Source organism: Dromiciops gliroides, chromosome 3 (assembly GCF_019393635.1).
Source record: "Dromiciops gliroides isolate mDroGli1 chromosome 3, mDroGli1.pri, whole genome shotgun sequence".
Lineage (NCBI taxonomy): Eukaryota > Metazoa > Chordata > Mammalia > Microbiotheria > Microbiotheriidae > Dromiciops > Dromiciops gliroides.
In genome coordinates, this window is record NC_057863.1 from 623127495 (window position 1) to 623154088 (window position 26594).

The following is a 26594-nucleotide window of genomic DNA, read 5'->3' on the forward strand; positions in this document are numbered from 1 at the left end:
CCACCTAATTCCAAACTACATAAGGAAGTGGAAGGAAGGAGTCTTAGATATGGAGTCAGAAGACAGGTTTGAGCTCCACTACCTCTATGGGCCTTGGTTTCCTTCTCTGGAAAATAAAGTAGCTGACTAGGTGATCTCTTCTGGTTCTTGACCCTATGTAGTCCCCCCCCCCCATTTTTTTTAACAAGATAAGGAAACCAAGGCCTAGGGAACTTAAACAACTTGGGGGCCACAGAGGTAGTAGCTAGGATTTGAACCCAGCTCTTTTGACTGCACTCATTTCACTGTACTAATCTGACTCCCTGGGGGATAAGTTGCCTTCTCTCCTTAACCTTCCAGTGGGTCAGTGTGAAATGCAAATACCCCTGGGAGGGTTCACAATCAATCAGTCAGCACCTACTATTAGGCACATACAAGTGCCAGGCACTGGAGATATAAACCAGGGAATGGAAAATTCCATACTCTTATGGAGTTTAAATTCACCCTCACAAGTTAAAGTGTTAATGACCTCTGAGCCTTCCATAAATGTGAATACCCATTGGCTACAGACTAGAGATAGGCTTCTGTAAGGATCAGCAAATATCATAGGTTGGATTCCCTGAATTAGCAGTTTGACTGATAACCATCTGTGTGACCTGAGGAAAATCTTTTAATCTTTGTAAAATGAACTGGTTGGTCAAAGATCAATCAACCAAGAGGTATTTTTTAAGCATCTATGTGCCAGGCCTGTGTGAGGAGCTGGGAACACAAGTACAAAGAATGAAACAATCTATTTACAATGAGTTTATATTGAGTTAATATATGTAAAGCATTTTGCAAACCTTGTAAGGCGCTATATGAATATCAGTTGTTATTTTTGAAAAATAAAATTTTATTTATATCTTTTGTTTTTACATCGGCTAGTTTTTCTCCCATATCTCTCTGGCTCCCCCTCCCAAAGAGCTATTCTTTATAACAAAGGATTGGGTCTACGTTATAATGAGGGAGACAAGTACATATAAAAATATGTACAACATAAGTATGAAGTTGATAAATAAAAATATAATTGAGAGCTCCCATTCATGTAGCACTTTAAGATTCTCCTTTCCAGAGAGCTATCCCTAATAACAAAGAATTGTGTTTGCATTTTAATAAGGGAGACAATGAATAGATACAAAAATATACAAACCACAAATATAAAGTGAATAAATACAAACCTAACAATAATGATAGCTAGCACTTAAGGTTTGCCAAGTTATTTACATATGATATTTTATTTGATCTTCAAAACGGCCCTGTGAGCTAGAGGCTATCGATATGCCCATTTACCGATGAGGAAACTAAGGCTGAGGTTAAGTGACTTGCCCAGTGGCCATCTTTAACACATAGCTAAATATATACAAAGTAGTTAACTAGTAAAGTCTTTTGGGAAGGAAGAATTTTGGGGCGGGGGAAATGAAGAAAGGAATACTTCATGCAGAATATAACAGCAACAATTGTAATAAATATTAATGTGCTGTAGGCATTTTGTTGAGCGCTTTACGCAAAATATCTCACTTGATCTCTAAGGTTTCTTTGGGCTTTGAAAAATTATGGTTTTAAGTTCCTAGGGAACTGGGTTTCTAAAGCATCTCTGCTGCTCGGCTCGTTCCCACCAGTCCAGATGTGGCCAGCATCTCCGCCGCTGGGAACTCAGCCGAGCTGGAAGGGGAGGGGCGGAGAGTGGCGCTGGCGTGGGCCCGAGATAGGGGCGGAGCCAGGGACTTGGCGGGCGCTAGGACCTGGTGGGAGGCGGTGGGACGTCACCCCGCCGCGCGCCGGGGAGCGGGGGGGGGGGGGGGGGGGGGGGTTCCGCGTTGGGGCCGCGGGGAGAGAAAAAGCCGGAGCCCGAGTCGGAGCCGGAGCCGGAGTCGGAGACAGAGCGTCTGGGTTCGGCCGCCCCGCGCTGAGCGCCGGCAGCCGGTACCGGTCCCCTAGGTTTGAGGGGAGGAGCAGGGGCGGGCGGGTGAGCACTGTGTAGTGGGAAGGGGCGCAGGGCGCTGCCCAGCTGCTGCTACAGCTGCCAACTGTGCCCTGGATCCGCCACCGGAGCCAGATGTGCACTGTCCGGACCGCGGGTGGGAAGCCTTTCCCCATCTCTTTCTCCATTACATTATCCCCAAGGCAGCTGCATATTCCGCCCCCACCCCCTTTTCAGGCGACCATTGTAGGGGTGCCCCTTCCTACCTGCCACTTCCTCCGATCCCCCCCCAATCCTGGAAATCCCAGGAAGGGGGGGACATGGAGATTCAACTTTGCTGAACCCTCGCCTGCGTTCAGAGGTAGGCGTGGGAGGGCCTTAGATCCAGATGACCAGGTTAGGCTTGGGAAACAGCCCTTGGCCACACTCCCGGCCCCTGGAAGAAGGGGACTATCTGTGGATCTGCTCCCTCCACAAAATCCGCATCAGCCAGCCTTACTACCCTGGGGTTTCTTTGGGCCAGCGACCCTGGTCTATTTCTCTTAAACTCCTGCAGGCTAGAGAGGTTTAATTTCGTGTGTGTGTGTGTGTGTGTGTGTGTGTGTGTGTGTCTTCTCATCCCCATCTCTTACACAAAATTGGTTGCTGAGGCCTGTGAGTGTGGGAACCTGGAAGGTGAAGTCTAGGTTGTTCATTCATTTATTCGATAAACTTTTTTTTTTTTTTTGCGGGTCAGTGGGGGTTAAGTGACTTGCCCAGGGTCACACAGCTAGTAAGTGTGAAGTGTCTGAGGCCGGATTTGAACTCAGGTCCTCCTGAATCCAGGGCCGGTGCTTTATCCACTGCACCACCATAAACATTTATTAAATGCCAACCATGTGTACTAGATTCTGGGGATACAGAGACAGAGGCAAAATGAAGGAAAAAAAGAAACAATCCCTTCCCTTAAGAACTCATATTTTCATCTGGTTGTCGTGAGAATCAAATGAGATAATATATGTAACACGTTTTGCATACTTGCTATATAAATGTTAGCTATTATCATTGTTATTATAGAGCAATATCATTACCAACCTAGGCTGTCCTAATGGAGATTCCAGCTGTTAGGGTTTGAGGGAGTAAATAGGGATTGTGCTCAGCAGTCCTTGAGAGCAGGGTTTTAGATGCTGAGATGTGAGAGGGAGGGGAGGGAGGAGGGGACCAGAAAGGTGGGCAAGGGGAGGACAATGCTTTCCCATTAGGAGGGACCAACAGCAGCCTGAACCCACCCATCTGAGTGGCAGATGAAGTCTCCCTTGGAAGTAAGGGCTCCTTGAGTTCTTAATTCGACTTTAATTATAAGTTTTATTAGTTTGAGAATTTAAGGTTCTTTTTCTTTACCTCTGTGGATCTGTGAGTGCCCCTTTGCCCCCCCCCCCCAATTCACCCCATGGGTTTGGTGGGACAGTGGGTATAATTAGAGGGGTTGCTTTGGAAAGTAACTAGGTTGTCTTTCTCCTCTCCCAGGTGTTCAGAAGAATGACAACGCTCACTCGCCAGGACCTTAACTTTGGACAAGGTAAGCGCTCTCGGATTTTAGGGGTCTCCTGCTGGAGAGCTGGTATCAGATTGACTCTGGTATTGGGGTCATGGAGTGGGATAATTGCTGTTGCTCACCCAGTGGCACCTCAGAGTGTATTTCTCTGTCCCCAGTGGTGGCTGATGTTCTCTGTGAATTCTTGGAAGTGGCTGTGCATCTCATCCTCTATGTCCGAGAGGTTTACCCTATTGGAATCTTCCAGAAGAGAAAGAAATACAATGTGCCCGTCCAGGTAGGGAATGGCGCTGTGAGGATATTGTGGAGTATTGTATTTAGTCCTTGGTCAGCCCATTTTGTGATGGACATTATTGATAAACTCACTTGGGTCCAAGGGAGGAAAGGACAAAAAGAGCGTGCCATCTTTGGGATCATTTGAAAAATCTAGGGTTATTTGCCCTAGAACAAGAAAAAGACTTGATAGCTATTTTCATAGATCAAAGAGTTCTCATGTGGATGCTTTGTGACTAGGGAATCTTCAGGTGGAAGTCGGATGCCCACTTGTTGGGAATCATAACTCTAGAGCTGGAAGGGACCCCAGAGGTTATTCTGGTTCAACACTTTGGTTGTAGAAGTGAAGAAACTGAGACCCACAAAGGGGATGTGGCTTGTTTCTTTGGTATCCCCACCACTTAGCACAGTGCCTGGAACAGAGTAGGTGCTTAATGTTTAGGGAATTGTCCAAGGTCATGAAGGTGGTCAACTAACATTTATTAAGTAATGTGCTAAGGGCTGGGAATGCAAATAAGAAAAAGCATGACTGGGGCAGCTAGGTGGCGCTGCAGTAGATAAAGCACCGGCCCTGGATTCAGGAGGACCTGAGTTCAAATCCAGCCTCAGACACTTGACACTTACTAGCTGTGTGATCCTGGGCAAGTCACTTAACCCTCATTGTCTCACCCCACCCTCCAAAAAAAAGAATGCCAGTCCCTTGCCTTCAAGGAGTTTATATACTAATGAGGGAAGATAGCACACAAACAGAAGAGCTAATGGAAATCCCATTTGGAGCAGATGATAGAAAATGAAGAGTTTATCTGGAAAAGTCCTGAGCCCTCTATAAAGGAAGGCTTTGGGAGGAGTTTATTGCCCTTCCCTCCAGATCCGGGGAAAGGGCACTTGAGGTGATGAGTATCAAGCAAGGTCAGTTTCCAGTATGAAGAGATTTCAGCTTATCCTGGGGAAAGGCCTGATGTTCCAGGAAAGTATCTGCTGGAGAACAGCCGGCTCACTGGCCTCGTTTCTAATATGATTTCTACTGCTCCCTGGTCCCTCTTTGATATCCCTTGGGGGAGATGACACGAGGGTAGGAAATACAAAATAAATACAGATAATATTTCAGGGGAAGACACTTGGCAGCTGAGGGGTTCAGGAAAGGCCTTGTGTCAAGCCCTGACATTGGAGCTGAGCTTTTGAAGGTATTGGTGGGATTAGATCTTTGGGGGTTTTTTTTGTTGTTTTTGTTGTTGTTGTTGTTTTTTTTGCTGGGCAATTGGGGTTAAGTGACTTGCCCAGGGTCACACAGCTAGTAAGTGTTAAGTGTCTGAGGCCGGATTTGAACTCAGGTCCTCCTGACTCCAGGGCCGGTGCTTTGGTGGGATTAGATCTTGTCAGTGGTTCTGAAAGGAAGCTTCAAGAGGATCTGCTCAATTATGTCACAGTGGTGTGATCCCTAGAAGCAGTCTCAAATAATTACAGCCAGCATTTATACAGCGCCTACTGTTGATGTGGGGGATGGGTTTAATTGATCAAATTCATTGTGAGGCGTCCCAAGGAATTATAAGACTCAGTGATTCAGGTTCCCAGGTTTTATTAGAATACTTTGAGGCTGCAGAGAGAAAACCATAGGAGAAAAGAAAAGGTGTCTCAAATAGGGGGAAGAAAGATGGTTATATTTATAGTGAGAAAAAGTAGGTTATCTCCTCATTATCTTAATCTCCTCCATAAGGAGGTACATGGGAGGGCTTATCCCAATTTGGGATTTTTGGGGTCCTAAGACCTCCCCCGAGGCCGGTACCTTTTTCCCTGTGTTTTTGGGATTTAAACATAAGGTGAACCTAAGGAGACATTTGGCCTTTTCTGCACATGTTCCTAAACTTGTCAGACCCAGAGGGTCTCTGTGTTTGTGATATCTCTTTACTTAAGATCTGGTTTCTAGGTGTTCTGTCATCTAGGAATATTAATGGCTATTAATGGTTAATGGTCCCTGGTTACCATTTCTGTTGATGGTATAGGTTGATAGGGACTCGAACCCTCTTGGTTACTGTAAGAACACAAACCTTACTTTCTCTGTTAACCCTTTTAGGTATTATTAAGAATAAGAACCCAAGGGGCAGCTAGGTGGCGCAGTGGGTAGAGCACCGGCCCTGGAATCAGGAGGACCTGAGTTCAAATCCGGCCTCAAACACTTAACACTTACTAGCTGTGTGACCCTGGGCAAGTCACTTAACCCCAATTGCCTCACTAAAAAGTTAAAAAAAAAAAAGATTAAGAACCCAAGTCTTGGGTAGTCTGCTGTGAGATTTAAAATTGGATATTAGATCATAAATCTCCCCTCTTTAACCTTTCCCTTAATTTATCTCCCAGACTAGTAAATGGAAGAAGCTTCTGGTTTTCTAGTTAGAGCTTTATTGTGTGATGTTGATTAGAGGGATAGGAAAGTAGAAATACAAAACAAATAGTCTTAAGTCTAAGCTTAGTCTATATTCCATATAAAACTCACCAAAAGCCCAAGGCCACCTTTGGGGAGAGAGAGAGAGAGAGAGACCGAGTCAAGCGCGTGCTGCTAACCACGAGCCGGGCCGAGTTGAACTCCAGTCAGCATCTGTCTGTGCAGTGCAGCCAGGGGACCAGCAGAGCAGGAAAAAAGATCCCACTTCCGTTCTCTCCTTACCTTTTAAGCTCGCACCCCGGAAGTCGAGTGCGTAGCAGGCGGACTGGCGTGCGTAGCTCATGCCGTTGGTCTCCTCCCCGAAAGGGTGGTCCTTAAAAAAACTGGCATCTCTCCATTATTGCTAACCGACTGTTAAAACTTTTTACCACACTGCCAATCCCCTTTTAGCTTCCTCCATCACTGTGTTACAGGCATGTGCTAGGTGCTTTCTAACTATTATCCCATTTTTTTCTCAAAACAACCCTGGGAGGTAGGAGTTTGATTATCTTTATTTTACAGTTGAGGAAATGAGACAAATAGAGGTTATGAGAATTACCCAGGATCACACAACTAGTAAGTATCTGAGGATTTGAATTCAGGCCTTCCTGACTCCAGGCATAGTGGGACACATAGTTACCTTAACCCTAGATTTTCAGGGTGGGTAATGGAGTCTGGGACTTGAGGGAGGCATCAGGAATTTTTCTTAGTACTTGCTTGGCCTGTGAGACTGCCAGATCCCTCCATTTTTCCTGGCCTACTTACAAATGAAATCATCCTTCCCCTAATCTCCTCTGAAATTGTTGACAGGGAAAGAAAACTTTTCTAGGTGATATAAGGGCTGTCCTCTCAGGACAGCCAGCTAAGGAAGCTACAAAGAAAATCATTCTTCAAAAACAACAACAACGACAAGAACAAAAAGAAAATCATTCTTTCATTCATTAACTCTCCTTATCCATGCGTGCCTGGTTGGTCTTTAACCAATCCTAAACCTCTCTTAATGCCTCCTAACCTGATTTGAAATGGGAAAGAGATGGGAAGGCCCCACCCCATCCAATGCTGGAGTCATAATCAAATCAACTGCTGTTGTTAACAATGGAAAGAATGTGTCAATCTGCTGCTCTTGTTGGTGCCACCATAACTTTTCTAACCAAAATGGCCCTCCCTGGCCACCATTCCCTTATATGTGTTCTCTTCCCCTTATTTAATAGAAGCAAACACAACAGCTGCATTTATCTGTCTATCTATCTATCTATCTATCTATCTATCTATCTATCTATCTATCTATCTATCTATTTATTTTTTCGGGGCAATGAGGGTTAAGTGACTTGCCCAGGGTCACACAGCTAGTAAGTGTCAAGTGCCTGAGTTCAAATTTGAACTCAGGTCCTCCTGAATCCAGGGCTGGTGCTTTATCCACTGCGCCACCTAGCTGCCCAACGGCTGTATTTCTTTATTCACCCTCCCCTCTCCTCTACCCCTCCAACCCCTCCAATTTGGAAAAAAAGGTAATCTAGAAAAGGGGATGGTGGGAGATGATGATGACGATGAACATATTATTATTATACCTATTATTATATCAGGTGCTGGGGATACAGAAGCAAGTAAAATAGTCTTGCCCTCAAAGGGTTTACATTCTTTTGGGAGAAACAAGTCTGTATGTATAGACAAAATAAATACAGGATAATATTGCAGGGCAATATGGGTAGGTAGGGTGTTCTATAGCTGAGGGTAATACATTTATCACAATATAGCAATAATATTAGAGGCATCTCTAATGATTTATATTGGCTACATAACATGCAGAGAGGCAGGATTGTACAGCGGGTAGAGAATAGCGAATAGAGTATTTAGCCTGGAGTCAGGAAGACTTTAGTTCGAAACCAGCCTCAGATACTCACCAGCTGGGCGACACTAGGCAAGCCACTTGCCTCTGTTTGCCTCAGTTTCCTCAACTGTAAAATAGAAAAATATGGTGGAGACTGACTTTTTGTAGTTGTATTTTTTTTTTGTTCGATTGAATTAAGTTGGAGCTCAGGTGATATGAATGTATGAAAAGCATTTATTAAGCACTGACTACGTTAAGGGATGGGGGTGTAAATACTAAATCAAAGAAGCTTAGATTCTAAAGGGGGAGACAACACTTGGAAGGGTATTGTTGTTGTTCAGTCATTTCAGTCGTGTCTGACTCCCATTTGGATTTTCTTGGTAAAGAGTGGTTGGCCATATTCTTCAGCTCATTTTACAGATGAGGAACTGAGTCAAATTAGGGTTAAGTGACTTGCCCAAGGTCACTCAGCTAGTAGAGGTTTTAGGTAGGATTTGAACTCAGGTCTTCTTGTCTCCAGGCCTGGTGCTCTATGCACTGTGTCACCTAACTGCCTTGGAAGGTTTACCATTAAGGACAGATTGGTTTTATTGGGAGGATGTCCTTGGGAAGTGGTGGTGTCACTGTGAATGGTGAAGGATGCTAGGCCTTGTTCCAAACAATCACCCTTGCTCCCTCATCAAAGACAGAGCCGTGGGTGGGTAATGGAGTCTGGGACATGAGAATGGTGGTCTTCAAATCTTTTCCTTTTTGTCTCATGCAGGAGCATTCTTTGCATTCAGGGCACGCTGAAAATTTTTTCTGAGTTTTTTAAAAAAATGCATTTTTATTTATTTCATGAAATATTTCCCAACTACATGTTTGTCTTTTTTTTGGCGGGGCTATGGGGATTAAGTGACTTGCCCAGGGTCACACAGCTTGTAAGTGTCAAGTGTCTGAGGCCGGATTTGAACTCAGGTACTCCTGAATCCAGGGCCGGTGTTTTATCCCCTGGGTCACCAAGCTGCCCCCATGCTCATCGTTTCTTATAGCACAATAGTATTCACTCATATACCACAACTTAATCAGCTTTTCCCCAATTGATGGGCATCTCCTCAATTTCCCATTCTTTGCCACCACAAAAAAAACTTCTATACATATTTTTGTACAAATAGGTCCTTTTCCTTTTGCTTTGATCTCTTTGGTGTATAGGCCTAGTAGTGGTATAGCTGGGACAAAGGGTACACACATTTTATAACTCTTTGGATGTAGTTCTAAATTGCTTTTCATGCTGAAGATTTAAATTGGCAGTTGGGAGACATATGATACATACACAAAGTTTTCCCCTCAATAAGATCTTCCATTTTTGTTCCTTGTTCAAGGTTTTGTGTTCCGAGGTATCTTGAACCTATCAGTAATAGGCAAGTTTGTTTGTTTTTTTTTTAATTTTGTGAAGACTCAACTCACCACAGTGCATATGCTGGGGAAGTCAAATTTATATAAAACATTTATTTACAAATGACCTTTTATCTATAATTTCATGTAAAATTTTGGCACACCCAGCAACGTGCCACTCCCATTAATAACCAATGACCCAGGGTTAAATGAGAGTGGGGATAGAAATTCTTGGTGCCTCTTCATTCCACCCCTATTCCCTCCTTCTTCCTCCTTTAATAAAGGTTTGTTGTGATTGGATTATCTGTAGCTTTAGAGCAGGGATAGTTTTACTTTTTGTGGGTCTCTGTATCCTCAGCACATAATAATAAATGCTGATTGATTATCCCAAGGCCCTCATTCTTGGTTCTTCTGTGAACAGATGTCTTGTCATCCAGAGCTGAATCAGTACATTCAAGATACCCTTCACTGTGTTAAGCCGTTGCTGGAGAAGGTGAGTAGTAATCCTGCTGCCCCTGCCCCCCAAATCTCCCCTAATCCCTCTGGTCCTTTTTCTACCACTTCACTTCTATTTCTCTGGATGTCATGGATTCTGGTTGAGCTTTGGGTTTTTTTGTTTTTTTTTAATTAAAAATTTTTTTTTTTTTTTGGTGAGGCAATTGGGGTTAAGTGACTTGCCCAGGGTCACACAGCTAGTAAGTGTCAAGTGTCCTCCCGACTCCAGGGCCGGTGCTCTCTCCACTGCGCCACCTAGCGGCCCCTGGTTGAGCTTTGAGGTAGGTCATCAGATTAGATCTAGGGTAGGGATGGTGCTTAGAGCTCATCCAGAGGAACCTCTTCATGTTACAGACAGAGAAACTGAGGCCCAGATGGTTTGAAATGACTTGCCCTAATCCACAAAACGAGCAAGTGGCTGAGTGGGGCTTTGGACCTGGGACCTCTTATTAACTCTTCTCCAAAATGAGAGCGTCAGTAATAGCCTCTAACACCCCGCCTGCCTCTAAATCCCGGTATGGCCCAGCTTTCTTTCCTGCACCGCCTTGCTCTGTTATATTGGCTACATAACATGCAGAGAGGCAGGATTGTACAGCGGGTAGAGAGCCGGTCTGTGATAGGCTGGCTGGATGACCCTTGGACAGCCGAGGGTTGGTACCTCTTGGCAACTCTCTTTGGCAAGGTCAAGAACAATTGGTATCGGCACAGGTAAAGGGAGCTTCCTTGCTGTGGGATGACTGAGAGAGACACGGGTGCCTGGGACGCTGGTTTCTAAACATTTGTGGTTGCTGCATTTGATGTTGTGAGACGGGCCGGGGTTGACCTCTGTTTGCAGAACGATGTGGAGAAGGTGGTGGTGGTGATTCTGGACAAAGAGCACCACCCAGTGGAGAGATTCGTCTTTGAAATCACTCAGCCTCCCCTGCTTTCTATCAGGTAAGCCCCAGAGCTCTGTCCTCGCCTCTTTGAAAAGAGGCACAGAATGGGTGTGATCCCTGGGAGGAAGAAGAAGAAGAAGAAGGCCTTAGGAGGGAGGATGTCAGAGCTGAATGGACCAGGTCCTCTGGCCCCAGAATGATAGAACTCAGAGGGACGGGACCCTCGCTCAGAAAATGTCAGAGCTGGGAGGAACCTTAGAATAGAGGACGGCAAAACAGGAGATGTCTGATGAAACCAGAAAGACCCTTGTCACAGAGAACATGGGGGTTTTTGACTGGGCCCCATGGGCTTGTTTTCTTAACACTTTCTTCACTGTATCCCAATAGAAGTGGTTTTTCCCTTGTAGCCCTGTACCTTTTATTTGTAGGTATCTAAAAACATGATTCTAGAAAGGGCGCCATTCATGGGCTTCCCCAGACTGCCGGAGGGTCTAATCTAATGTCCAGATTTTAAGAGTGAGGTAGTGAGGCCAAGGAAGATCAAAAGGGGGCCTATCTCTGTGTAGCTTGGCATTTCTCCGAGGAGCATAGGTCTACAGCTAGAAAGGATCTCAGGGGTATCTAGTGGTTCCCCTCTCCCCCTAATTTTACAGAGGGAAAAAAAGGCCCAAAGGTAGAGTGATTTCTCCAAGACCACACAGGTTGAATCCATGTGTTTCATTTCCCTCTTTTATTCTTTCCCCTATTCAATAATATCATGCCAAAGCCCCTTGCTGGTATGTTTAGGAGACCCAAAGAAGGGGCAGGTGATGGAGGGGATGCAGAACCCCTTGTCAGCTGGGAGTCAGGGACCTTGGGTTCCCTTCTCAGCTTGTCTGAGCCTTAGTTTTTTCATCTGTCAAATGGAGAGAACAGAGTGAGATGCTCTTCCAAGGCTGTAGCCCCCTCCGAGAGCCTGGCTCTTATTGGGTGGGCTTGGCCTGTTGGTGCACGCAGGGCGAGTCACCGGCTTCTCTCGTTCCCAGCTCGGACTCTCTGCTGTCCCACGTGGAACAACTTCTTCGTGCCTTCATCCTGAAGATCAGCGTCTGTGATGCCGTCCTGGACCATAACCCCCCAGGTAGGCCCTGCTGTTCTCTCCTCCTGGGCTCTGGGTGTTGGCTGGCTTTTTCTGAATTGGAGCCCGTCCCATCGGGCATCCATCCCCAGGGATGGGCCTGCAGGGGAGCATCCCATAGGGCATTCCCAGGGCTGAGCTGACTCCCCTGGGCACTTCTGGTGGTGCGCGTGCCTTGACCCAGCACCACACACGCTCCACGGGGGGGTGTTCCAACTCAGCCTATTGCTCTGCCTCTTTTGTGAAGCCACTGCTATTGTGCAACTTTACCGTGGCCTCCTCTAGGAAGTCTTCCATGATGGACCCATTCTTCCTGGCTCCAATCACACCATTCATTTGCTGTAGTCTCTTCTACTGTGACCATTTCTACTTGTGTGCACACATGCAGGCTCTTTTTTTTTTTTTTAATTTTTTTTAGTGAGGCAATAGGGGTTAAGTGACTTGCCCAGGGTCACACAGCCAGTAGGTGTCAAGTGTCTGAGGCCGGATTTGAACTCAGGTACTCCTGACTCCAGGGCCGGTGCTCTATCCACTGTGCCACCTAACTGCCCCCATGCAGGCTCTTAAAAAAGAGGGTGTCCTTGAGTCCTTCCACATCTTGATCTAGTCTTCATTAGACCAGGAAGTACCAGAAACACAAGGGCCTTCCTCTTGCCTTGAAGGTTTCTGGTCTTGGATGAGGGGTCCGGCTGCGTAGGCCCCATGTCATTTTTTTTTTTTTTTGGTGAGGCAATTGGGGTTAAGTGACTTGCCCAGGGTCACACAGCTAGTAAGTGTTAAGTGTCTGAGGCTGGATTTGAACTCAGGTCCTCCTGAATCCAGGGCCGGTGCTCTATCCACTGCGACACCTAGCTGCCCCCATGTCATTTTACCATGAGTATTCCGGGGCTGGAGCACGGTGCTAGAGCTGGCCAGGAGGAGGGGAAATTGAGTAGGAGCCCAGGGGAGAGCGATCAGGTTGCCTCTCTGTGTGCCCCCCATCCTGATGTCCTTTTCTCCCCGATGCAGGCTGTACCTTCACTGTCTTGGTCCACACTCGGGAAGCTGCCACACGAAACATGGAAAAGATTCAGGTGATCAAGGTGAGTTCTGGTGTCTGCCTCTGTGTATCAAAGAGTGATGTCTTGAGGATTTCTGACAGGGACTTGCTTTGTGACCTTGGAGCAGTCTTTTCCCCTTGTCACTGGACCCAGATGGCTCTGGAGGAGAGAAGGAGGTCGGTGACCTTGCACAGCCCTCTCTCAACTTAAATCCAATTTAGTGCAAGTCATGACATCACCCCAATGTTATGTTCCTCTTAGAAAATAAAGGCCAAACAAGCGATGTATCCTGAGCCCATGAGATAGGTTAGGCAAGAAAGATGCCAAGATACTTGGGGTGGCTGAACATCATGAGAAATAGGGTTTGGAGCTGGCTGGACATACAGTGGGTTAGCTGAGTTTGTCCCCTTCTTCATGCACTCTGGCCAATCCAGCCTCAGAACAGAAGGTCCAAAGGTGAGTGGATGAACTCCCAGATAGTAAGGGCATGGACAATGTAGGTCAGGTGGCATGCTGCCCAGAGAGGGTTCCAGGCTGGGAGCTGCTAGATAATGGCAGGTTAGGTGGTGAGTTTACCTTTGCTCACCCATCATGACCCCTCAGTACTTTGAGACATGAGTGTGCTTTGGAAGGAAGCCTGTGAGATCTGGTGGGGGTATCCAAGCCTGGCCATTGTTTGATGTCCAAGCCTTTCCACCTCCCAGAACAATGCCTGTCACAAAGTACACAGTAGGTACTTAATAAGTGTTTATTTCATTAAAATTTTTTAAATGATTAACCATCTACTGTATGCAGGAAGTGGGTAGCGGTATGACTCGAGGAGGACACCTGGGAGGCTGAAGAGCTTATTGACCCTGGGGAAAACTGAGGCCCTACTTAGAGAGACTGTAAGCTCCATGAGGCAAGGCCCATGACTTAAGAGAGAGAGATAACCAGACATACAAGTAATCAACTAGCTTTTGTTAAGCACCTAATCTGTATAGGCAGTCTGCTAGACAAAAGGGAAACCAGTCAAGGCACTGATATCCCATTGGGGAATAACTGTGTTACAGAACATCTATGGGAAGTGCATTAGGGAGATGCCACACAAAGTACGCTGTGAAGTTTGGGCCTCTGTTTTTCCTGGTGTAAAATCAGGGGGTTGGACTAGATATCTTCCAACTCTAAATCTGTAATCCAAAAGCATAAACAAAAGGGGTTTTATGTGTGTCTGTTAGTCAGTAAGCATTCATTAAGTGCCGGCTGTGTGCCAGGCTGGGGATACAAAAGGAAGGCAAAAGGTAGGAGAAAGGGTGGGTGAGAATTTAACAGGTAAAGGTGGGGAAGGGAAACATTCCAAACATGTACAACAGTATTAGCCAAGGCTGGGAGCTAGGAAGGAGACTCCCAGTGGAATCTGGTTGAGTTGGACTGATTAGGCAGGGACATGACATGAAGTGAAAAGGCCAGATTGTGGGGCTGCCCTTAGCTTCCAGAGGGATCTCTCTTCAGGGGCTGTGGCTCACAGCAGGAAGGGGCTCCCTTTGGCCAGGGATTCTTTTTTTTCTTTAATAAAATTTCATTTTATTAAATACTTGTCAATTACATGTAAAATTAATAATCATTAAAAAAATTGTTTCAAATTCTCTCCTTCTCTCCCCTTCTCCCTCTTTGAGAAGGTAAACAATTTAATATCAATTATAATTCAAAGTCATGCAAAAATGCATCTCCATATTAGCCATATTGCAAAAGAAACAGACAAAAAACCAAGAAAAATAAAGTTTTTTTTTTAAAATAAGCTTCAATCTACATTTAGAGTTCATCAATTTTCTCTCTCTGGAGGTAGAGAGCATTTTTCATCATGAGTCTTTTGGAACGGTCTTGGCTCAGTCTTGATCAGAGTAGCCAAGTCTTTTGTAGTTGATCATCCTTAACAATATTGTTTTTTCTATGTATGATGTTATCCTGGCTCTGCTTATTTTAGATGTAGTTCCAGATTGTTCTCCAGAATGGTTAGATTAGTTCATAACTCCATCAACAATGCATTAGTGATTGTTGGTGGAGTTGTGAACTGATTCAACCACTCTAGAGAACAATCTGGAACTATCCCCAAAGGACAATCAAACTCTGCATACTTTCTGATTCAGCAATACCACTATTAGGTCTGTATCCCAAAAAGATCAAAAAAAGGGAAAAGGATCTGGTTGTACAAAAATATTTATAGCAGCCCTTTTTGTGGTGGCAAAGAATTGGAAATTGAAGGGATATCCATCACATGGGGAATGTCTGAACAAGTTCTGGTATATGATTGTGATAGAATATTACTGTGCTATAAGAAATTCTGAGCAGGCAGATTTCAGAAAAACATGGAAAGACTTACATGAACTGCTGCTGAGTGAAGTGAGCAGAACCAGGAGAACATTGGACACAATAACAGCAATACTATACGATGATCAACTGTGAATGAATTAGATCTTCTCAGCAATACAACGATCCAGGACAAGTCCAAAAAACTCATTACTTTATTTTTTTCTGTTTTTATTTCTTTGGTCTGTCTTCTTTCACAGCATGACTAATAAGGAAATATATTATACATGAATTACACATAGATAACCTATATGAAATTGCTTACCGTCTTGGTGGGGGGAGGTGAGAGAGGGAGAAAATTTGGAACTAAGTTTTTTTTTTAATAAATGTTAACATTTGCCTTTACATGTAATTGGAAAAAAACCAAAATACTATTAAAATGAAAAAAAAAAAGATGAGAGATTAAATGCCAAAATAAAAGCCACTCCTCAGTGGATTAGTGTCCTAATTTTTCCATATTTCCTCTATAGCAGTAACCATTTTCCTTTTCTGTCATGTTATCTAATCTGAAAGATGTGGGGTGGAATCTCAGAATTGCTTTAATTTCCATTTCTCTAATCAGCAGAGATTAGAGCATTTTTTTCATGTGACTGCTGATAATGCCCATCTGTTCTTTTGCTTCACTTGGAGGATTTTTTTTTCCTGGTTGGTGGGGTATGGGGTATGGGGTTGGGAGGCCACAGGAGCAGAGAGAGACACAGTTATGTACAGTCAAGTTAACATAGGTATTTTTCTGGAATGAGGATTTCTTTGAGAATTCTTTACATAATGTCAAATTTGTGTAATGTGAATTTACATAAAGTGAGAACAAGGTATTGGTTCGGCCTGCCCATGAACAATGAATATTTCTCTAATTGTTTAAATGTCTTTATTTGTGTGAAAAGCATTTTGTAATTGTGTTCATATAATCCTTGGTTTTGTCTTGGCAGGTAGACTTACCAAGTATTGTATATTGTCTACAGTTATTTTAAATGGAATTTCTTTTTCCATCTCTTGCTGCAGAGTTTTGTTGGTAGTATATAGAAATTCTGTTGATTTTATGTGGTTTTATTTTATATCCTGCAACTTTGCTGAAGTTATGAATTGTTTCAGCTGGGTTTTTTTAGTCGATTCTCTGGGGTTATCCAAGTGTCCCATCATATAATCTGCAAAGACTGATAGTTTTATTTCCTCAGTGCATAGTTTTGGTCCTTCAATTTCTTTTTCTTGTCTTATTACTATATACTATAGCTAGCATTTCTAGTGCAATATTGAATAATAGTGGTGATGATGGGCATCCTTGCTTTACCCCTGATTTATTGGGAAAGCTTCTAGCTCCCATTGCAAATAATGCTTGCTCTTGGTTTGAGATAGTTACTACTTATTCTTCTTAGAACATTGCCCAGGGATTCTTAACTGGGGGTTTCCCTCTTCATCTTGTATCTCATGGAATTCTGTACTCTCTGCCCTCAGGATTTCCCTTGGATCTTGGCAGATGAGCAGGATGTGCACATGCATGATCCCCGGCTAATCCCACTGAAGACCATGACCTCGGACATTTTAAAGGTGAGGCTGAGTGGGAAGGATGGCATGGGACCTCGATATCCCAGTGACTGCTAGGAAATGCATTTCATGAGGCTTAGAGTGCTACAAGCAGCCCATGGCTATTGACCCTTTGCAGAACCATAGAGACCAGCTAGATCAATTCCTACTCCCTCCCAAAAGCATCCCTTCTATGACATCTTGGGCAAAGAGTGTTGCTTGAAGAGCACTAAGGGAGGCTCACTACCTCCTAAGGCAGCCTATGCCACTTTTGGATGGCTTCCCATTGGGGGATAAGGATTAGGATGTTTTTACCTACGTCAAGGCCAAATTTGTTTCTCTGCTACTTCGTCTTCTTTTTTTGTTTGTTTGTTTTTTTATTTATTTTTTTTCTCTGCTACTTCTAACCACTCTTCTCTGGCACCAAATAGAATAGGTCTGATCTGTCTTCCACTTAGTAATTGTGTAACTCAAGGCAAGTCGCTTCTCTTTTGAGAGCCTCAGTGTTCCCATCTCTGAAACGGGAATGTCTCCCTGTTAACCTTAAAGTGCCACAGAAACACAGCCTTTAACCATCATTACTGCCAGCCTGATTTCCTTCTTTTTTTTTTTTTCTTTTTTTTTTTCTGGTTTCCTTCTAACAGATGCAGCTGTATGTGGAGGAGAGGGCTCACAAGAGCAGTTGAAGCAGGCCTCCCCAGCTAACAGAGGAATGGACTTTGGCAGCCATCATGGGTCTAGAACGGCATCCCTGGCTTCAAGTGCTCTTACCCCATTGTCCAACAGATAAGTCTGGCATTGCCCTCGAGACTGGCTCCCTTTGCCAGCTCTGGTCATGAGGTGACCAACCTTCCATCACTAGGAAGGAATCCCAGGGAGAGAGGACTCTAATCTCTGCTGTCCTTGGATCCCTGTAGACACAAACAGACCGTGGTTTTTGTTTCAATAAAAAAACCCAAGGGCAGCATCCTGTGGACTTGCTAAAAGAGAGGGTTGACCTGGGCCTGGATTGCTCACCCCCTGACCCGATGCTTTCCTCCTTCCTCAAATCAACTCCAGGCTGTCTGTATGGAAAGTGTTTATTGAAACCCAAAAGCTGCAAAAAATAGGAAGATGCTGAAACCACTGGTTCCATCTGGGTCCGGATCTAGTTACTACATCTGGCTGTTGCTTCTGCATGAGTGGCTTTCCTGGTGACCTCGGGACCAATGGTGATGCTGCTGTTGGTGACTCGGCAGCCATACCACCCAGCCCAGAACTGAGTGTCCCTGCCGCCATGCTGGAAGCGGATGTGACGGACCCCTCGGGAGTAGTTGGAGAATGTGTGGGAGACCTGGGGAAGGCCAGAGTTAGTCACTTGGTGGAGGTAGTCCTATGGTTCTTAACCTTGGGTTGGCAAGATTGGAGGGAGAGGGAAAGTAGGGGGTGGAGATAGTATGGGGGTAGAAAGGCAAGGGTTCTAAACCTTTTTTGTCTCCTGGCCCCCTCTTGGGAAGCCTATGGACCCTTCTCAGTTATGTTTTTAAATTCCTAAAATAAAATAAATGGGATTATGAACTATACCAATTACTTTGAAATATATTTCTATATTTAGAAATTTTCTCTTATGTTATATTCATAAAATATAGAAATATAAATACTAATATTTACAAGATAGCTTTTATAAATATAAATGAACATTTATAAGATATAGTTTAGAAATATAAGCATTTATGCTTACAAGATATATTTTATAAATAAGCATTTATATTTATAAATATATATTTAAAGTTCATGGACCCCAGATCAAGAACCCCTGTTGTAAGGTATTATCTGACCAAGGCCCCTCAGAGAAGAGGCAGAGTGGGGACAAAGAGTTGAAATGGGAAAGCTGCCTAGGGCTGCCCTGTAGACCTCACTGACCTCTCTCCACTCACAGTCACTCCATTGTTCAATCTCCACTGGTGGGGGCTCAAACTTATCCAGAACAATGAAGTCGGCTGATAGCAACTGCACACAGATCTGGTAGCGGCAGCCGCAGTCATATCTGGCAGCAAACCTGAGGGAAGAAAGAAGAGCCCCTCAGACGAGGGCAGGGAATCCCAAAGTCTCAGAGTTGGAAGGGATGTCAGAAGTCATTGGAGTCAGGACAAGACCCCTCTTTATAACATCCCCAACCATCGGTCATGTGGCTTTCAATCTAGGACATTTACTGACTAAAGGGGCACAGAGGAAGGAGCACTGGCCTTGGTACCCAGCACTGGCCCTGGGTTCAAATTCTGGCTCTGACATTTACAGCCTGTGTGACTGGGGATCAGTCATTTCACTTCTCTACAGGCCTCAGTTTCCTCATCTGTAAGATAAAGGCACCAGATGACCTCTGAGGTCCTTTCTAGCTCTAAGCCTATGATTCCATGACCTGATGTCCTCTCATGTTACTTATGGATAGCTCTGTTAGGAAGTGTTTCTTTATGTTAAACCTTGCTAGCAGAGCTTAGGGAGAAGTCCCCCTTGGCCTTCAGCTCAACAAGCACTTATTAGGATCACTGATTGAGAGTGGGAAGGACCATGTAGCTCATACAGTCTAACACCCTCATTGAACAAATGTGGAAACTGAGGCTTTTGGAAGGTAAATCCAAGGTCAGGCAGCCAATGATCTTCCTGACTCTAAGTACAGTTGGATGGCATTACATGCATATCACGTGCTTTCTCCTGGGATTACAAATTAATCAACAAGGATTTCTTAAGCACCTACTATGTGCCAGGTATAGATGATGAAGGTACAAAGACAATCCCTGCCTTCTGAGAACTTATATTCTAACAAAGGAAACAATGTATTTGCCTATGTATATGCAAATAAATGAGGTAATGGGGGGGGCATGGCAATGGCAGCTGGGAGTGTCAGTGGCCTCATGGAGAAGGTGGTTCTTGAGCTGAGCTTCAAGGGAAGAAGCCAGGTATCCCTAGAGCCAGAAGTGAGGCAGGGGAAGGTCCCATCCAGGAGATAACCTTGCAAAGGCAGAGGGGTGGGAGACGGCCAAAAACCCAGCTGGAACCATAGAGCGTGAAAGGGGAATAAAGTGTACATACATCTGGAGAGGTGGGTTGGAACTGGGTTGTGAAGGGCTTCACCCACAGGGGACTGTATCTGCTCCTGGAGTTAACAAGACTAGCCTGAGCCACCCTGTGCTTGACAAAGATCATGGAGCCTCATGGAGGGTAAATTGGAGAGGAAGAAGGGACTGGCATCAAGAAGACCAAAGAGGAGGCTACTGCAACAGTCCAGGGCAAAGGGGACTTGGGTGGTTGTGATTTAAATGGAAAGAAAGAGACAGGTTCAAAAGATGTTGCAGAGAAAGGATCTACCAGACTTGGCAACCATTTGGATATGGGGGAGAGGAGAGAGTGAGGAGTCAGGATGACAGTGAGGCTGAGGATGGTGGAGTCCTCCATGGAAACCCAGGAAGAGGGGCAGCATGGTGGCTCATTGGATAGAGCCCTGGAGTCAGAAGGACCTGAATACAAATCTACCTGTGTGACCCTGGGTAAGTCACTTAACCCTAATTGCTGGGGGTAGTGGGGGGCAGGGACAAAGAGAGGAAAAGATGAGAAAGATGATCACTGATGTGTGACCTGGCCTAAATTGCCTGCCTGGGTCTCAGGTGATACCACCCTATGGTCATGAGACCATAGGGTCATGGTGAGGATGAAGGAGCCCCTGGGTGTGACAATGTCCCATCCCACCCCACTAGGCCCCAGCCCAACTCACCAGTCCTTGATCACAATGTCTGGCCTCACTGTGTCCATCAGTTCTTTCCAATAGCCCTCAGCTTTCAGGTCCACAATCTGAGACTTGAGACAATCACTGGGGAGACATGAGAAGGTGGTTGGGCACAGGTGAGATCAGTACAGAGCTGGGCTTCTTCCTTTTCACCCCAGCATGAGATGCTCCTCCTCCACCCACCCCACCATGCCAGCCAGGGGCACCAAAGCACCCCTCCCTTAGCCCCTGGGGTTTTGTATCTAACAGGACCAGGGAAGGATGATTTTTGTTTGTCAAAGAGGACCAAAACATTGGGAAATGATACCATGACTTGCAGTGAATAAGATTTAAGTGAGGGAGGGCTGTGCAAGGCCACCAACCTCCCTCTCTCCTCCAGAGCCATCTGGGTCCAGTGACAAGATATGGATCAGGACCACTGGAGGTGGCCCCAGATGTTTAAGGCAATGTCCAGAGTCACAGATAGTAAGTGTCTGAGGTGAGATTTGAACTCAGGTCCTCCCAACTTCAGGGTCAGTGCTCTATCCACTTTGCCACATAGCTGTCACATGGAAGAATGATGTAGGAGATTTAAAGGTACCTCCCATTAAGTCATTTCTGGAAATTAAGGACTCCCCTTGACAGGTAGTAATCAGTAATATAGGACCACTAGGTGGTGCCATAGTGCAAAGAGTGCCCAGCCTGGAGTCAGGAAGACTCATTTTCCTGAGTTCAAAATAGGCCTCAGACACTTACTAGCCATGTGACCTTGGGCAAGTCACTTAACCTCTGCTTAGGTGGCTCAGTGGATAGAGTTCTTGGCCAGGAGGCAGGAAGATCTGTGTTCAAATCCAGCCTCAAACACTTCCTAGGATGTTAATTCACCCTGATTGCCTCAGTTTCCTCAACTGTAAGATGATCTGGAGAAGGAAATGGCAAACCACTCCAGGATCTTTGCCTGTAAAACAGATCTAATGTTTGTAAAGGACTTAGGTCAGTGCCCAGCACATAGTAGGTGTTATCTAAATGCTAGCCATTATAATTGTTATTCTTTCTCAGCTGCCCAGGGATCTCCTGGTCCTACTGTCTCCGTCCCCTCCCTTCTCCCCAGAGCCCATCCTAGTCAGGATTCTCTTACTCATAGGATGTAACAAAGTATTTCTTGACTCGGGGGTCTGGGAACTCTTTCCCGTGGGCTCCAGGTGTCTCTTCTACTTTCCAATAATCTCCTCCATTCTGGTCAATTTTCCAAAATTTCAACCCCTCTGGAAAAAGAATAAGCAGGATCTTGAGTTCCATGGGGGAAGTGAGAGGAGAGGCAGGAAATGAGTCAGCTGGAAGAAATGGGATATTCAGAGAAGAGAAACCTTAGGTGGGATTGTGGGAGTTGTCTTCAAAGACAACTTGAAGGTGGCTCAGCACTCAGACACTCACTAGTTCTGTGACCTTGGGCACAGATCTGGATTTAAAGTGGGTCTGCTGCCTCCAGATGCACTGGGCTACCCAACCCCCCTAGGTCCACCTGTCCGTAGCATGAGACAGCTTTGATTGATGTGAAGATTGAGGGACCCCACCTTCACCACAGGGGTTGCGGATCAGGTTCCTGTGGAGGCTGCAGAGGAAGTAGAAGACCTTCCAGCCAGCTACTGGCTGGTCCCGGTCCTCGGAGATGAAGCCCTCTCGCAGGCACTTGCGTTTCCACAGGGACACCTGGTCGATGACATCCCTCCAGAGGCTGCAGACTGGCCGGCAGTGCCTCAGCAACTTCCAGGCTGGCACCAGGGAGAACAACTCCAGGAGGACATTCTCAGGCAGGTCATTGATAGAAGCCATGGCCCTGGTGCCCCAGCTAGGGGTGGGGAATCATCCACAGCTGGTACAAACCAGAGGGGAGGTAGTGTCTAAACAGGCAAAAGAAGAGGGCAATTAGGAGGATGCAGGACAACAGGGAGAGTTTGGGACCTAAAAGCTGGGCTGTATAAAGTTTATACATTTGATTTTTCTCAACAGCTTCTCACAGAAGCTACGAGAGGCCATTGGTACAATAGAAAGAGGGCTGCCCTGGGACGGCCTTACCAAGCAGGTCACCTACTTCTGCAAGGTCCAATCACATCACTCCCCAGTCATGTCACTCCCCTCCTCAGTAATCTCAAATGGCTCCCTGGTGCCTCAGGATCAAATAGAAAGTTCTCTGTTTGACATTCAACGCCTTTCATCCGTCTTTACATGTATATAAAAGGGGGGAAAACACAACAAAGCCTTTCATAACCGGGCTCCTTCCTCCCTTTTCAGTCTTTTTATACTTTACTCTTCTCCATGATCCTCAAATACTGGTCTATTTATTGATCCTCACAAACAATGCTCCATCTCCAGACTCAGTACCTTTGTACTGGCTGTCCCTCATGCCCAGAACGCCCTCCCTCCCAGTCTCCATTTCTGACCTCCCTGGTCTCTTTGAAGATTCAGCTTGAGTTGTACTGTCTATAAGAAGGTCCTTGTGGGGAAGCTAGTTAGCGCAGTAGATAGAGCACCGGCCCTGGAGTCAGGAGGACCTGAGTTCAAATCCATCCTCAGATATGTGCTAGCTGTGTAACCCCAGGCAAGTTACTTAACCTCCTTTTGCCTCAGTTTCCTCAATTGTAAAATGGAAGAGAATTGCCATTTATTATGGTGCCAGGCACTGTGCTGAGTACTTTTTACAAATAATTTTTCATTTGATCCTCCCAACAACTCCCAGAATTGTCCTGAGGGTCAAATGAGATAATATTTGTAAAGAGTGCTTAGCACAGTGTCTGGCACATGGTAGACATAAAGGCTTATTCCTTTCTCTTTGCTGAGGAAACTGAGGTTACGTGACTTGCTCAGGCTCACCCGGCTAGTAAGTATCTGAGGCTGAATTTGCACTCATTTCTTCATGACTCTAAGGGCAGCTGGGTGGTGCCATAGCCCATAGGGTGCTGGGCCTGGAGAGTGCTGAGTTCAAAGGGGGCCTAGCTTACTAGCTGTGTGACCCTGGGCAAGTCATTTAACCCTATTTGCTTCAGCTTTCTCATCTGTGAGATGAGCTGGAGAAGGAAATGGCAAACCACCCCAGGATCTTTAGCAAGAAAACCCCAAATGAGTTCAGGAAGTGTCAGGCACAACTGAACAACAGCTTCCTGAATCCAGGCACAACCTTTCTAACCATTTCACCACCACAGGGATCATACTAGTAGTTACTTCACAGCAGGGTCGTTGTGGAGATTAAAATGAGATCGATTACAAAGGGCTTTGCAAACCTCCAAGTGCTCTATAAAACCTTATTATTCCTCTCAAATGCTTGTGGAATGATTGGACGAATCAAAGGCTAAACCAGTAAGTGAGCAGATCCCTTCCCCTCTGGGGTTGGTCCTCACTTCACTCATCTGTTAAAGGAGGCCCGACAGATTCTCTCTGAGGCCTGGCCTGGCTCCCCAGCGTGGGTGTTCTAGGCTACCCAGCCCCACCCGCTCTGATATTCTGCGTTCTAAAGTCCCTTGGGGGCCCCGACTTCCTCAGTTCTAAAGTCCGTTCCTGTTCTAACGTTTTACTCGGCACTTTCAGACCATTCAAAGCAATGCAGGTCAGTTGTCACTTGCCAGGGGACGCCGGTAAGATGCCTTTCAGCGGAGATCCCCCTCTCCTTCGTCCACCTCCTGAGTTGGGACTTGGACTAAAATAAGTCTCCTCTTCCAGTGCCCACGAATAAATCGGAGGGCTGTCATCCCACGGCGTCGCACCGAACTAGGGCGAAGAAAGGTCCATGAGAGCAGGGCCGGTCACCCACCGTTCCTCTGGGCGGGGGTCGCTCTGGGGAGGCGATTTCACTTTCCCTTTCTAAACCGGCAGTTCCGGCTCTCTGACCACTCCCTAGAGACTGTGGCTGGAGCAGGGCTGACCAGAGCCCGAGGCAAAGGGCCGAGGAATACCGGCCGGGGTGGGGGAGGGCATATGCTGTCATCTGGACTGGACGCTGGGGATGCCAGGGTCCGGCTCCTTCTGCATGACGACTGGTGCCCGAGCTGCAATGCCCCTCACCCCAGGCCTTGGCAGCGATAGTGCGTAGGCACTAGGTGTGGCCAGGACTGGCAGAGCTAAATGTGGTCGGGCGGATAGGCCCATGGCTGCCTCTCGGGTCCCGGCTGCCGGTTACATTTCCCCTCCCTCGGGGGCGGCTGCAAAGCAACTTACTGGACGCGTGCCAAAGAGACCCCAGGCTTCGCCCAAACGCTGCGCCTCAGACCCGGAGGGGAGGGCCCCCCTCGGCACCCGGCTGGGGAGGGGACCCAGACGTCCCGGTCCCCCGCCCCACCCCCACCCTCCCCTGCCCCGGCTCCTCCTCCGCCCAGTCTTCCCCGGCAGACCTGATCCCAGCCTTTTCCCCTGCCATGCTAGGCCTAGGCAGAAACCTGGGGGCTCGGAGCCGAGCCAGGCCGGGCCGGGCCGGGCCGGGCCGGCCGCAGAGCGCTGGGAGAGAGCTCCGCAGAATCGATCGCAGAATCAGGCCTCGGCCACTTCCGTAAACACTGAGAGGCGAGCTCCTCGCGGCCAGCTGCTCATTAATGGAGCCTTCCCTGGCGATCTGGGAAATGCAGTTTTCGATCCTCTCCCCGCTGAGAGAGCTGGGTTGGAATCCTACCTCCGACGTTCACTGGCTTCGGTGATTATGAAGAAATCGCTTCATTGCTGAGGTTCCCAGACCCAGAGGTGGATGGGACTTCGGAAGCCAATTAGTCTGATCCCCTGTATTTTACGTGTGACACTGTTACAATAACCAGCAGTAGTAAGGCTGGGGAAGGTATAATGTCCCCTGAGTTCCAGGTGTTTCTCTCTGACTCTGCTTTAGGGCATTTTAGAACCACTGTTTAGGAGGCCGGGCATAATTTCTCTTGAGCTCCCAGTTAGGAAAAGTCCCAGAATTTGGGTTCTCTGTTTAACTAAATAATTTTGTTTATAGTATCTTTGTAACTGAGATAAAATTCAGCTTACTGGAAATGTTTGAGTAGATTATGCAGTAGTGTCTGTGGATAGACGGGACGGGGAATTAGGGAAAGAGCCCCCTGACCTTTTCTAGAGACTTACCTCACACTCCTTCTGCTCCAGAGAAGTCTGTAGAGACAGACAACTGAAAAGGCAGATGATCCTACATCACTCCTTCTTTTGCGACAGCAAAGAGGTTTGCTAGAATTTCAGGCTTGCTCCAGCTTCCTTTGCAGACCCTCAGAATCTCTCTATAGTTCTGAGGTAATTCTTTTATATGAATGGCTTTAGAGATCTGGGTCGTTTTTTTTCTATGATTTAAAATAATAATAATAATAATAAACATTTTTATTTAAAGTTTTGAGTTCCAAATTTTTGCCATTCTTCCCTCCCTCTCCTCTTCCTCCCCTGAGGTGGTAAGCCATCAAATATAGGTTATACATGTGCAATTATGTAAAACATCATCATATTAGTCATTTTGTAAAAGAAAACTTGACTAAAAGAGAAAAATGAAAGTAAAAAATAGAGTTCTTCAGTCTGTGTTCAGTCAATATCTGTTCTTTGGAGGTGAATACCATGCTTCATAATCAGTCCTTTGGGATCGTCTTGGATCATTGTATTGGCTGAGAATAGTTGTCATTCATAGTTCTTCATCGAACAATATTGCTGTCACTGTACACATTCTCCTGGTTCTACTCACTTCACTATACAACAGTTCATACAAGTCTTTCCAAGGCCTTTCTGAAATCATCCTGCTTGTCATTTCTTATAGCACAATGATTTTCCATCAGAATCATATACCACAGCTTGTTCAGCCATTCCCCAATTGATGGGCATTCCTTTGATTTCCAATTCTTAGCCAGTACAAAAGAGCTGCTATAGGGGGAAGATAGGTGGCTCAGTGGATAAAGCACTGACCCTGGATTCAGGAGGACCTGAGTTCAAATCCAGCCCCAGACATTTGACAATAGCTGTGTGACCCTGGGTAAGTCACTTAACCCTCATTGCCCTGCCCCCCCTCCCCCCAAAAAGAGCTGCTATAAATATTTTTGTACAAATAGGTCTTTTTCTCCTTTTGGGGGATGTCTTTGGGATA

The 26594-nt window shown here is 45.9% G+C and overlaps 2 protein-coding genes across 9 annotated transcripts; one reads left to right on the forward strand and one right to left on the reverse strand.

The window, feature by feature from the left end:
• Positions 1–1826: 1826 nt before the first annotated feature.
• MAD2L2 (mitotic arrest deficient 2 like 2) lies at positions 1827–17536 on the forward strand. Of its 2 annotated transcripts, XM_043993171.1 has the most exons (9): positions 1827–1941; positions 3446–3497; positions 3632–3750; positions 9786–9857; positions 10695–10795; positions 11763–11857; positions 12863–12936; positions 16693–16785; positions 17406–17536. In XM_043993171.1, the coding sequence occupies exons 2-9, from the start codon at positions 3458–3460 to the stop codon at positions 17445–17447; spliced, it is 636 nt and encodes a 211-aa protein (XP_043849106.1). In that variant the 5' UTR covers positions 1827–1941; positions 3446–3457; the 3' UTR covers positions 17448–17536. The 2 variants fall into 2 exon arrangements, with proteins under 2 accessions (XP_043849106.1, XP_043849105.1); XM_043993170.1 differs by lacking the exon at positions 17406–17536 and having other exon boundaries at positions 16693–16839.
• A 2-nt stretch (positions 17537–17538) lies between these two features.
• LOC122746991 (F-box only protein 6-like) lies at positions 17539–25267 on the reverse strand. 7 transcript variants are annotated; one of them, XM_043993169.1, is made up of 7 exons: positions 24928–25118; positions 24118–24262; positions 22075–22401; positions 21639–21765; positions 20510–20605; positions 18664–18799; positions 17539–17672 (listed from the first exon to the last, which is right to left on the reverse strand). In XM_043993169.1, the coding sequence occupies exons 3-7, from the start codon at positions 22331–22333 to the stop codon at positions 17649–17651; spliced, it is 642 nt and encodes a 213-aa protein (XP_043849104.1). In that variant the 5' UTR covers positions 22334–22401; positions 24118–24262; positions 24928–25118; the 3' UTR covers positions 17539–17648. The 7 variants fall into 7 exon arrangements, with proteins under 7 accessions (XP_043849104.1, XP_043849101.1, XP_043849097.1 ...); XM_043993166.1 differs by lacking the exons at positions 17539–17672; positions 24928–25118 and adding exons at positions 17827–18094; positions 25158–25267; XM_043993162.1 differs by lacking the exon at positions 17539–17672 and adding an exon at positions 17827–18094 and having other exon boundaries at positions 24928–25117.
• Between the last annotated feature and the right edge of the window lie 1327 nt (positions 25268–26594).